A 13,566-nucleotide genomic window follows, 5' to 3' on the forward strand; every position below is an offset into this window, starting at 1 on the left:
TCTGACTTACCTTGCAGTGGTCCTGCTCATATTCATGTCCTCTATTTAAAAGGAGCATCCTTGAATGAGGCCTGAGCTCCCCCCCACCCCCCCCTCCAGCAGACAGGCACCAGGATGAACACCCACCTCCTGTCTGCCATTGTACTGTATGTGTTATTGTTCCTGTTGTTTTGTTCATGCTGTTTTCTGCACCTTACAGCACCCACACAGATCTCCACACACACCACGAATCCCACTGATTTTACAGCAAATTATTTCAGTGTTTACTTTCTAAAAGTGATAAAGCTATGGTTTAAAAGCCCCTTTTGTCATGCCTTTACAAGTCAAGTTGTGACAGCATTCAGACACAGTCCAGTTCTCTAATGAAATTAAATTACTTTAGCTTTATTCATTTCATTTAAAAAAGATATCACTAAGATTTGTCATCAGAGTTTTATCATGTGATGGAGAAACACTGTCAAATGTTGACAGTTTTGTAAAAAAATATGATGTCCTGAGGTCCAATTTTACACATTTTAGATTTACTAAATCCAGTGTTGTAACAGTGACATTTAATTAGGAATGAACTATTTGATGCAGATTACTTCCTCAACATCGCACACAGTTAGTTCTGAGAAACTGCAGGAAAGCTGCCAGAGTGATAGAAAACTTTCTGTGATGAAGTGAAACGAGGAAGTTCAGGTTATTTGCTATTTGCTTACCACAGACGGGCTGTCACTGTATGTGTAAGTTTTTCTTTTCTTTGAAAGAAACTTTTTTCAGTGTGTTAGGCACTAAATGTCATTCTTCTACCTTAATTCATTTCATATCTCTATTACTGTACGTAAATAAATAAAGTAAACAAAGCTATGAGTTCATCATTGTACAATATTGTGTATACTGTATGTCAGAGGTTGTGTCACCTTTCAATAATTGCTACAAAATTGATACACATATTCTGGTTTTTCTTTTATGAACAACTAAAAGCAAATACTTTAGAAAGACCTAACTGAAAATACAGGCTATTCTCTGGGTAGCAGTGACCATAGAGTGCATATATGCAGAGGCTCAGTTCTTGTAAACAGTTTCTTTAGATGTGGGAACAGGAAGAGTTAAACTAGGTTAAACCGCTACAACTTTAAAATAGACTGACTCTGAAGCTCTCTCATGAAGACGTGTTGTCAGTGCAACATAAAGTCACGTAAGCCTATTCAAAAATATCTTTGACAGCCAAACAACTTAAAAATAATATTAAAGAAAAAAATTAAGTTTGCACATTTATTTTTGTTATGGAGCCTTTAATGCAACAATCACCTGTAATACGCCTGTATATGACAATCATAATGCAATTACCTCTTACAGCTTCCAGCTTTCTAGTGGTTCTCCAGATGTCATTGCATTTTGCTCATCTGGCGTTACTGCAGATTCATTTCTGGGCCCCACTCATATATTCAGCCATGTCTCTGTTCATCTTAGCTGCTATGGTGCCTGACAGGAGCATTAGCGTTGTACTGTGGCAGGTTATTGGCCAGTAGTTGGATGGGACTGGTCCCTTCTGGGGATCTCTGGGGAACAGGACTGTCTGGTCTTCAGTCAGCCACTCCAGGTGAGTCTTATCCATTAGCAGCTGGTTCATTTGTGCTGCCAGGCACTCACAGAGTGCAGTAAGTTTCTTTAGCGCAGTAGTATGACATGTCAGGGCCTGGCGCTGTGCAATTCTTCATATTTGAAACATGATTCTTGGATGTCTACCACAGTGATGGTTACTGCAGCCTGTTCAGGGAGGTTGCTGGGGTCTACTCTCAGAGGGGTGCTGTTCTCATATCCTTCCACTGAGAGTACACTTTGAATAGTTCAGTGGGAAATATCTGGTTTATTCTCTGGTAGTCTGTGGTATACCTCTTTAAGTGGTTAGCTGAAGCTGTGAGTCTTTTCGGATTCTGAAGTGCATAATGTGCAGAAATTGTCAACTTTCTGCAGAGGCAGTTGCTACAGACCTCCAAACTTCATCTGGCCTTCAGATAAGCTCAAGGGCAGTGCATCGACAGCTTCATGGAATGGGTTTCCATGGCGGAGCAACCTCACATCACTAAGAGCAATAAAAAACTTGACTGGCCTGACCTCATAGAACACTCTGGGATAAATTAGACTGGAGACTGCAAGCCAGGCCACCTCGTTCAATATCAGTGTCTGACATCACAAATGTGCTTCTGGAAGAATGGTCAAAAAAATCTCACAAAAATGCCCAGGAGGCATTGTTGTCAGATGCCTGAACCACCTCAACTGGCATCTTTCGATGCGGAGGAAACACCAGCTCTACTTTGACCCCCGCCCCCCCACACACACACACACACACACTTGCCCCAAATGGCTGCGCTCCTCACCCTATCTCAAAGGAAGAGGGCAGCCACGCTCATTTTTGCCGCTTGTATTTCAATTCAATTCAATTTTATTTATATAGCACCAAATCACAACAAGCAGCCCTAACTATAAGCTTGATCAAAAAGGAAAGTTTAAGCCTAATCTTAAAAATAGAGAGGGTGTCTCCTGAATCCAAGCTGAGGGCTGGTTCGACAGAAGTAGGGCCTCCACTCTCCAAGTTTCAGGATTGTGGCTCCTTGCTCTACAGACTTACGGACATTGAGATGACAGGGGTGTGGGGTGTGCACATAATCTTGGTCGTATTGTACCTTCCTTTATTCTTTTTTTCTGCTGTTTCACACACAGCCCTGTGAAAAGTCACTCTTTTCTGCCCTCTGCTGTAAATCAGCTTGCTGTAAATCTCCAAAGTTCAAATGCATTATTTCTTCATTATTGCTAATACAAGAAAAAGCATTTATCTCATCAAACAAATATGTACAATTGCAGTTTGATTACAGTAAACACGGTAAACTACAACTTTCTTTGTTATTTTATTATTAATATGATTTTTTTTTTTTTTTGCAGAAGTTGGAAAAACACATTATCTATGCCACCTTGTCTCTTGGTGAGTTTTTTTACTCTGATAAATAAAGAATATATCAAAGTCACTTTGCCACTACATGATTGCAACTTCTACCTGTGACAGGAGAATTCATTCTCACTCAAAAAAGAAGTGACATCATTCATGAGAGATACAGGGCTTGGACAATGAAACTGAAACACCTGGTTTTAGACCACAATAATTTATTAGTATGGTGTAGGGCCTCCTTTTGCGGCCAATACAGCGTCAATTCGTCTTGGTAATGACATATACAAGTCCTGCACAGTGGTCAGAGGGATTTTAAGCCATTCTTCTTGCAGGATAGTGGCCAGGTCACGACGTGATGCTGGTGGAGGAAAACTTTTCCTGACTCGCTCCTCCAAAACACCCCAAAGTGGCTCAATAATATTTAGATCTGGTGACTGTGCAGGCCATGGGAGATGTTCAACTTCACTTTCATGTTCATCAAACCAATCTTGCACCAGTCTTGCTGTGTGTATTGGTGCATTGTCATCCTGATACACGGCACCGCCTTCAGGATACAATGTTTGAACCATTGGATGCACATGGTCCTCCAGAATGGTTCGGTAGTCCTTGGCAGTGACGCGCCCATCTAGCACAAGTATTGGGCCAAGGGAATGCCATGATATGGCAGCCCAAACCATCACTGATCCACCCCCATGCTTCACTCTGGGCATGCAACAGTCTGGGTGGTACGCTTCTTTGGGGCTTCTCCACACTGTAACTCTCCCGGATGTGGGGAAAACAGTAAAGGTGGACTCATCAGAGAACAATACACGTTTCACATTGTCCACAGCCCAAGATTTGCGCTTCTTGCACCAGTGAAACCGACGTTGGGCATTGGCACGAGTGACCAAAGGTTTGGCTATAGCAGCCCGGCCCTGTATATTGACCCTGTGGAGCTCCCGACGGACAGTTTTGGTGGAAACAGGAGAGTTGAGGTGCACATTTAATTCTGCCGTGATTTGGGCAGCCGTGGTTTTATGGTTTTATGTACAATCCGGGTTAGCACCCGAACATCCCTTTCAGACAGCTTCCTCTTGCCTCCACAGTTAATCCTGTTGGATGTGGTTCATCCTTCTTGGTGGTATGCTGACATTACCCTGGATACCATGGCTCTTGATACAACACAAAGACTTGCTGTCTTGGTCACAGATGTGCCAGCAAGACGTGCACCAACAATTTGTCCTCTTTTGAACTCTGGTATGTCACCCATAATGTTGAGTGCATTGCAATATTTTGAGCAAAACTGTGCTCTTACCCTGCTAATTGGACCTTCACACTCTGCTCTTACTGGTGCAATTAATGAAGATTGGCCACCAGGCTGGTCCAATTTAGCCATGAAACCTCCCACACTAAAAAGACAGGTGTTTCAGTTTCATTGTAATTTTCAGCAGTTTAAATACACCAAAGATCACTGTTTGGAAGCAGCAGTAACTGCTGCACACTGCTTCATTTGTACACCTGTACTGACAATCATGACCTCCTGCAGAGGTGGGAAAGGTGCAGAAGCTCCAAAAGTTGCTGAAGTCACTGGAAAATGTTGGGTCTGAGTATGTAAACCAACCCAGACTCATCTAGAATGATATTTTTTCAAGAGACTACGAGAGAGTAGAGTAACAGAAATTGGTGGAAGGATCGGGGGGGGTACAAGGCTACAGCAGCAGAACACCACTCTGACAGCTAAGAATAGAAAACTCAGGCTACAAGTTGCACAGATGAGTGGATGAATCCATCCTGGCTTGCAGCAGTGGTTCAGGCTGGTGGTAGTCATATTTTCTTTCATGATTCAAAAAAGGCGAAAGCTGGCTGATGGTTTCCAACTCAGGACCTTCATGCTGTGGGACACCTCTATGCTACCCCCTGTTTGCTTATTTGTTGTGACAAATACCAATGAACCTGGACATCTCTCATCAAATTGACTTAATGAGTCTTAGCTGACTTCAGGTTTCCCCAGACTTAGAAACTGTACCATTGCATAACAATCAAAATCAGTGCTGTTGCACTGACATGCACATTGATTTGCAAATCGTTAAGACCTTTAATGTTCATACAGTGGTGACACTATCCCCTGGTTTTCTCCTCTCTCACCCAGAGTCATGAATAAACAGCTGGAGAGCAGTCCTTTTATACCCTCTATTGAAAATTACCTGGTACAGTAGACAGACTTCATCTTACCAAGACAACTGAAGCAAAACCTCTTACTGCTCACACTGAATATCTCGATTTCCCTAAATAACAAAGCCACTATGGAGTTATTTCTCTTCGGTACACACAAATATGAGGGAGATGTAAATCAAAAACTGACCACATACACAGACTTATTTAAACATTAAGGCATATTCCTTGCATGGTGATTTGGCAAGAGACACAGTCTTTTTAAAAAAATATTTACTTTATTTGTAAGAGACAAGAAACACGTGCAGAAGCAAAAGCAGCATTTGTGGACCTGCACACACACATATATATACATTTACCCAAAAGCATTTTCTAATATCAATCACATGACAAACATTATTTTACAGGCATCACATGATAACAGTTTCATTGTGTTAAGGTGTTTTGATTTGGACAGTGAGTGCAACCTTTCTGAGAAAGTCAGAAAGGTGACTGTGAAGAAGCAACAGTGCAATGGAAACAGACTTCAGCCTGCCTCCAAATTCACCCACTGCACACCTTCATTTCTTAAGATGGTCAGAGGCACAAGTACAAAAAGAGAAGCCTGCATATCTTTGAGAGTACAAAAGTATTCAAATGTGAATTCACACTTTTTATTTTATCGGTTAATCAACACACAGAGATGCAGAGGACTCACAGGTTTTCATAATTCAAAATTCTGAAAAACAGATTTACATATTTTTTCCTCACAAACATTGTTTGGCCTTTAGAGGGCAGGTCACAGAGAGCATTATGTTATTCTACTATCTTATTAAGATACAGCTATACAGTTACGTGTCACATTGCATCTCTACTTCAGGTTAAGCTGAAGTCTAATGGTTATATTAGCAGTAACCGCAGAACAGGTAACATCAGTTAATGCAAAACAACCACCAGCTATAAATAAAAAAACTGATACTGTAAAGCTGGAGCTCATATAGTTTGAAATATAATAAAATGTAATGGTTTGTTCCTTTTCAAGTTTTTAAAAAAAAAGTCTTGATAATTGATCAATTTAAAAATATCGCTTTCCTATCTGCTGTTTTCATATTGTTAAAGAATTTGACTTTTTAAATTAAAGATCTAAAAATTAATTTTATTGTTTTCTAAATAATACATGTGCATTTTATATGTCACCTAAATACATAACTGGATCACAGAAATATATTTGATTTAATAATACTTAGATCCACTTAATGCATGTAGGACTGACCAGATATTTGAGCTAACAGATACATTAAACATAACAAAGATAGATATTTTAAACAGGACATTGTTTTTTATCCCCAGAATAAGAAAACTTGCCATAGGAGTTGTAAAAAGTCACACAACAGCTCGTCCTGAAGTCAGATGTGTTGTCTCTAACCTGAAAGACAAACAGAAATGCAGATTTTAGTATAATATATTAATTTAGTATTATATATGAAGATAACACCAACAGGACATCATAGAATGACCATTCACTGCACTTTACATACATTTAAAGTTGGCCTTGGAAAAATGTCTCATATAATATCACCCATCATTCATACACGCCCTGTTGTTTGTATACTGTATTCAAAAAGATTGTAAATTAAAAACATATGTCATAATTGACACATACCTCTGTGCTCTCTCTGTCTTTCAAAATAGTCTGTTTCTGATTGGATCTGATATTTTTGCCTTAACACTTAAGTTTGTAGACTTGAAGTTGTATAAATTTAGGCAAAACAAACAAGCAAAACTTTATAACCTTGTTTATATAGTACTTTTATTTTTACAGTTTTGCTCTCTATGGTGATGATTTAAATAAACTAAATCTTTAATCACTTATCAAAATGATATTGTTATCACACTTCTTGAGGTTTCTTGCATTAACTGACAGTTTATTTCCTGTTTCCATTGTTTAGTGTCAAACATCTGCCACTCAGCTTACTCAACTCAAACTTATCTGTATTTAGATGCGCACTTGTAATAATAGCTGACCACAGCGAGTGTATTTAAAAGCATATAGTGTCTTGAAAAAAGCATCTTTGGGTGCATGAACAGATACAGACAGAACAAGGCTGTTCAGCTGCTGTTTTACCAAGTTTACCATCTTTAAAAAGATGCTGTAAGATACTTGAAGCTCTTACTTCAAAGCTAATGAACTAAGAACTGAACAGTGAGTCATGTTGAATAGATTCAGTCAGATCATGGTGGTTTGGGCATTACAGGAACTGCTCTTGAATGATTTAAATCATATTTAACAGGCAGAATATTTTCTGTCAGACTGGCAGGTGTTTCATCATCTGCTGCACTCATATGTGAGTCCCCTAAGGGTCTAATCTTGATCCAGTACTCTTTTCACTTTATATGCTTCCATCAGGATCAATTATCAAAATATTTGATATTTCATTTCACTGTTATGCAAATGATTCAAAAATATATGCACCCCTCAAAAATAATATAACAACCTCTTTGAAGACCTTGCTTGTTGTCTTGCTGATATAAAATTGTGGATGACACTAATCTGAATGTGAATGAACAAAAAACAGAAGCGGTTCTATTCAGACCTTCTTTTACATTAAAGAAACAAATAAAAGCTGCTGTCAGAGATAGTTTCTAACAGCTGAGGGACGTGCCGAGGTTAAGAAACAGCCTTCAGCTCCTTCATGGACTTCAAGAATAATTCATTTCTTCATTTCATGAATGATTGACTATTGCAATAATCTTTGCTTTGGGCACATTCTAGACAATATTTATTTTAGCTTGTTTGCACTGGCTGCCAGGGCATTTTAGGATTAATTTTAAGATTTTGTTGTCTGTTTTAAACTCATTCAATTGGCTAGAGCTTCCTTACCTTCCCGATCTTTTAATTATGCACATTCCTAAAAGGTCACTGAGTTCAGCAAACCAGATACTTCTGGTTGTACCAAGAAGCAGATTAAAGCACAGAGGAGATCTGGACCTTTGCTGTAACCCTAGACTTTGGGATGACCTGCTCCTTCACATTATGATCTGAGCATCACTCAACATTTTCAAAATCTGTTTGTGAACCTGTTTTTATTCCTTGGCATTCTGTATGTTTTGTTCTTATTATTGTTTTAATTGTTTAATTCTTTTTCTTGTGCAATATTTTGGTTAATGCTTGTTAACTGGATATTTTAACTGAATTACATTTTATTAATCTAGCACCAATTCACAGTAACAGTCCTTTGAAGGATCTTTCTAAGGTGGAAAACTACAGTCATGGGTCTTTACCTGTCAGTGAGGTTCATCCTAGACAAGTTCATGCCCATTTTAGGACTACAACTAAATCAGTTACATTGTAGCATATTTAATATGCTCTGTACTCTTTTGTCAGTGAGCTATCAAGTAGAACATAATCAAATACAGAACACTATAAGTTATGCATTACACTGTGACAGAAGTCTGTAAGTTAAAATGTCCATAGTTTTCTCAGATACAATATAAACAAAATAGTACCTCTTTTCTTTTTGTATTTCGTGTCATTGTCATAGGTAGCCATGTGCAGATCACACACCTGGATATTTTCATACACTGAAATAAATAAATAAATAAAAACATTAATGTTTTTACAGAATTAGTATTTGGTGATAGAAAGAAACTTGCAAAATTAATATGTACACTAAATAGTAACCTGTACAAATACTTTTAGTCTACTCACCAGAGTAAAGTTGGAAGATTCCAATAAATTCTTAGTTTAAATAACTCTAATGGTGCTGCTTTTTTATTGTAATTTAGTCAACTGAGAATCAAATCCGTGTAGCAGTAGAGATGAATACTAATGATCCCATTATCTTGCCTAAATAAATTATATAACAATGGTATGCAGTGTGGTTTACTGTTATGAATTACTCACCTACTACTGTCATGACAGAGGAAAAGCTTGCTCCTAGATAAAAAAGAAAATAGTAAGAACCAATGAGAAACTACCACATCTGCCTGATTTTTGAAAATAATTACCCCCACAAATCTAAAATCATAATCTCCCATTGTGTCTTTTTCTTTTCCTACTCATGATTTTGCTCTCTCATATAAAGTTTATATATATATATATATATATATATATATATATATAGATAGATAGATAGATAGATAGATAGATAGATATGCCAGAGATACTGGGATAGTGTTACATTAGACCAACTTTATATGTGCATCTAAAGTGAGCACTCAACTTCTTCTGGTATCTAAGGTGAACATTATTTTTATATACTTTTCTATGCAACTTGAAATTCTTGGCAAGAAAAATAAAAAAATCAAATCAAACAAACAAACAAACCTGTGTCTTCCTGGCAGTAAAACAGTCCCACCACTGCTGGCACAGCCACAGCCAAAAGGATGAAAAGAGCTGGCAACAGGATGGAGATCTCAGTGGACCTGGATGGAGAGCTCTCTTGTGGAATCTCTTTTTCAGTCTCTGGAGATGTGGGAGAAATATATGCTGCCGATGCAGTAAATATACAATAAATTAGTTTGCTTATTTGTATGACAACTATATCTGTGGATAGCAATATGATGTATATTACTTTGACCCAAGTAAAGACAGTGTTTGTTTTTTCAACTAGATCAAATAAATCAATAACTATCAACAACTTTTTTGTTACTGAGATGTCACAAACATTGGCTCTGGCACAGACATCCATGGTCTCCAGAGGATGAACTGCAATAACTTTGTCTCTTGTTTCATTTAACACAAGTTTTGTGACTTAATTTAAAATAATAATAATGTTATTAGCTCCACTAAACATTAACTGGTAAACTGTTGCATGTTGCATGTTTGAATGCTGACATATTTAGCTCAAAGCACCACTATGTATTACAAAAATAGTAATAGTATTTTTTTATATATATATTATATGTTTATTGTGTTAAAGGATGGTTTCTCACCCCTTACAGCCAGCCAGCTCTCTAACGATTTCCCTTGAGACTGAGAAAAGCTGCATTTGTACAGTCCTTCATTAGATTTGGAAACATTGTAAATTGTCATCTTTCCTGCATATCCAGTCTCAATGTGGTGGCCATCTTTATAAAAATCAGCTGCGAGATTGGAGGAAATTCCTTCTTTTCTACAGCTCAAAGTGACATCATCTCCCTCCATGACAGGAAAGGCAGGAATCTCTAGGATCACATCACCACCTTGAAAACAACAATTATATCATATGTAATACTACTGTCACATCTGAAAACAGGTGATAGTACATCATTCAAAATCACAAAGACTGCGAAGAACCTTTTTTTTTATTCCATGTATAATGAAGTCCACATGTGAATCTAATCAAAGTGAAGATGACTGGAAAAACATCTTTAATTGGAGCCCATCTTGATTTTTTCTGGAGCTTTAGCTGCATATAAAAAGTTTTGAAAAATATGAAATTACTGTTTACCAAACTTACTAGTGATAGTGATGGTGACAGACTTGCTTTTCTCTCCATCTTCATTTTCACACCAGTATTCTCCACTGTCTGATGTAATGGCAGGTTTAATGTCCAAGGTTCTTGTTGATGTTTCCCACTGAGTTGAATTTAAGGCGAGCTTTTTGATCACTCTCCATTCTGCTGGGCCATGAAAGCCCATGCAGTTTAATGAGATGGAGTCATATTCAAAGAACTGCAGTGTATTTGGATGAACATGAAGATGAGCTCCTTCTACTGCACACACAAGAATAAATAAATAGAGGTGAAAAGATTATTTCTGACATTTGATATACACTCTTTTTTTTTAAGTGAATTTAAGGTCGGTCAGCCACTTGCAACTAAAGGACAATGAAAATACAACAAACCTTTTTTTTTTTTTTTTTTTTTTTTAAACATTAGCATGAAAAGGGAAAGATCAGTCATATACAGAAACATTTGAATGTGTCATCGTGCCAAAAGGGCACAGTGGAATAGTATGGGGGATATTTTTTGGTACACTCTGGGGCCCTTAGTGCCAGATGATCAACATTTAAATGCAACAGTCTACCTGAATATTGTCCATCGCTTCATGACCAAAGTGTGCCCATCTAGAGATGGCTGCTTCCAGCAGGAGAACCTGCCATGTCATAATGCTCAGACCATCTCAAACTGGTTCAAGGAACCAGTTTGACTCAAATGACCTCCAGAGTCACCAGAGTTCAATCTAATGGAGCACCTTTGGATGTGGGAAAACGTGAGATTTACATCATACTGTAGATGTGCAGTCAACAAATCTGCAGCAGCAGCACGATGCTGTCATGTCAGTGTGGACTGACATCTCTGTGGACTATTTCCAGCAGCTTGTTGAAACTATGTCATAAAGAATTCAAAATGTTCTGAAGGCAAAAGAGGATTCAACCAGGAACAAGAAAGGTGTACCTAATATTGTGACCAGAAAGGCCATTTGATTAACAAACCTGCACTTACATTTTTCAGCATATGTACAATATTTCTGGTCTGGAATCATGAGCAGCAACAGTATTTTCACCACTGTAGAGACAAAAAAAGGTACATTAGAGATAACTGCATCAGTGCTTCCCAGTGTTTTTCATCTGATGTACCAGAGGTGTGTTGCTTTAAGGCAACAGAGTTAACCCTTACACTACTGTACTACCCCTAAATCTGAGGTCACATAAAATTAACTCAGTAATCTCTTAGTGTACACTCACCTATAGTTGTTGATGTTGATGAAAAAATAAATAAATCTGACTGGTGTAAAAAAGTATATTACACACACACACAGGGTTTTTATTTTGATGTTGATTCAGATGCAAATTAAGATCAGTACTCACTCAGTTTGATGCAGCGCGCTGTGACCTCCATGTTGTACCTCACATGTGTCTCACCATTTGACTGAATAAAAGTCAAATACAATGGAAGTGACAGGGTAGTGCTTCCTTTTCCTGAGCAGCATACAAGCCACAGCCACTTTCAGGGTTTTTTTCAACCCATGTGTTTAACTGTCAGAATGAAGAGCCACTGTTGCTGAGCACAAGATATACACTGCTATCTTCCGGCACTATTGAATCCCCCTGAGTATTTTATTGCACTTCTATACATATACTACTCATATACATACTCTGTATTTTTGTTCATTTTTTATCACCACTCGAGCTGGTTAGATGCCATCTGCATTTGTTGTCAGGTCTTGTTCTTTTCTTATATATTCACCGTGAACATTTATCCAGGATTTTTGATATGTTTGATAAATATCTGACACAGTTTATTTGATCACTGGATTCTTTCCTTTTTCTCTCTCCTGTCTCACAAACACAAAAAAGTAGAACTATTCTGCCCTCTGCTGTAAATTACCCACTTATTACACACACCAGTCTAATACTTTATATTTCCGTAAAAAGTGCAATGAATAAAATGAGAAAAAAAAAACACAACAAAAGACACTAAACTCCTCCTCCCACTCAATCAAACAACACATCACACACATGTAGGGTCTTTTTTTTTGCCCTGCCTGGGATGTGGTCTGGCTATTGGTTCGGGACTGGGTTGGCTGCTTCTCGTTACTGCTGGCTCTGCGCTGATACCTGTTTGTCCATGTAAGGTCTGTGACTGTGTGCAGGAGCGTGCGACTGGTATATATGTGTGTGCATGTGTACAGTTGGGGCTGGGCCTGTGGCTTACTGAGTCTTGGCCCTTGTGGTACGTGTCACCCGGGAGTTAACCCTCCCTGTCGCTCCCCACTGATTGTTGCTATCTCCCCTGGGATGTGGGTGCCTGTGTGTCCCGGGGTGTGTGGCCCAATGTCTTGGGCCACAGGTCTCCTGACTTCCAGGGGCCGCTTTTCCAACGACGGGGTTTCGGTGCCGGTGCCAGTATTTGAACCGTTCAGTGGTTCAACTCGAGCCCCACAAGCTAGCTGGTCTGAAACCAAGAACGCCTGACGAAAGCGGCAGAAGGGCGTGACTCTGCCACCTCAACATTACGTTTTCTACCATATTACATGTGTATTACATGAGAAAAGTGAAACAATTTTCATGGCTGTGTATTAGGTTGGGCTCTAAGGCTGAACTTGCTGCTTTGTGTTAGCTCATATCACAGATTAAAGGATGCAAAGTGTGTACTTGTCGTCTTGCTCGTATTTTCTGTCTGTGTTTACTTCTGTGCTGCACACAGATGCTGCAGTAGTTTGTTTGGACCGTAAAATGTGTTCGCAGCACAAGAAAGGGGAGCATGTTTGCACTCTTCGGCTTCTGTGTCCAGACGAGGACACTCATATGTAAAGGAGTGGTTTGCAAGCACGGTGGAAACACAGGCTGGTTCCCAAGCTTTTTGCCGGTTCTTTTGGGAACAGCACTGGCACCGGCAGTGGAAAAGGGGTACGGGTGCGGGTGGGCTGTGGATGGCCCGGGTCCCCTAGGTCTTTCCCTGTTTACCTCTAGGTCCCGGGGGCATGGTTGCTGCTTTTCACCCTTATTACTGAGTATGTTTTATGACACAGACACACACACATATATCAAAACATAACACAGCAAGATTGTGTGTGTGTGT

At 38.9% G+C, this 13,566-nt stretch overlaps 1 protein-coding gene across 1 annotated transcript; it reads right to left on the bottom strand.

Moving 5' to 3' along the window:
• Nucleotides 1–6,365: 6,365 nt before the first annotated feature.
• Nucleotides 6,366–13,470, bottom strand: LOC115796649 (Fc receptor-like B). The gene is made up of 9 exons (XM_030753011.1): nt 13,452–13,470; nt 11,853–11,963; nt 11,488–11,550; nt 10,501–10,755; nt 9,995–10,243; nt 9,387–9,548; nt 8,964–8,996; nt 8,567–8,641; nt 6,366–6,485 (listed from the first exon to the last, which is right to left on the bottom strand). Exons 1-9 carry the CDS (start codon nt 13,468–13,470, stop codon nt 6,481–6,483), a joined length of 972 nt encoding a protein of 323 aa, XP_030608871.1. The 3' UTR covers nt 6,366–6,480.
• Nucleotides 13,471–13,566: the final 96 nt, after the last annotated feature.

This window comes from Archocentrus centrarchus, chromosome 18, assembly GCF_007364275.1.
Source record: "Archocentrus centrarchus isolate MPI-CPG fArcCen1 chromosome 18, fArcCen1, whole genome shotgun sequence".
In the NCBI taxonomy this organism is placed as follows: Eukaryota; Metazoa; Chordata; class Actinopteri; order Cichliformes; family Cichlidae; genus Archocentrus; species Archocentrus centrarchus.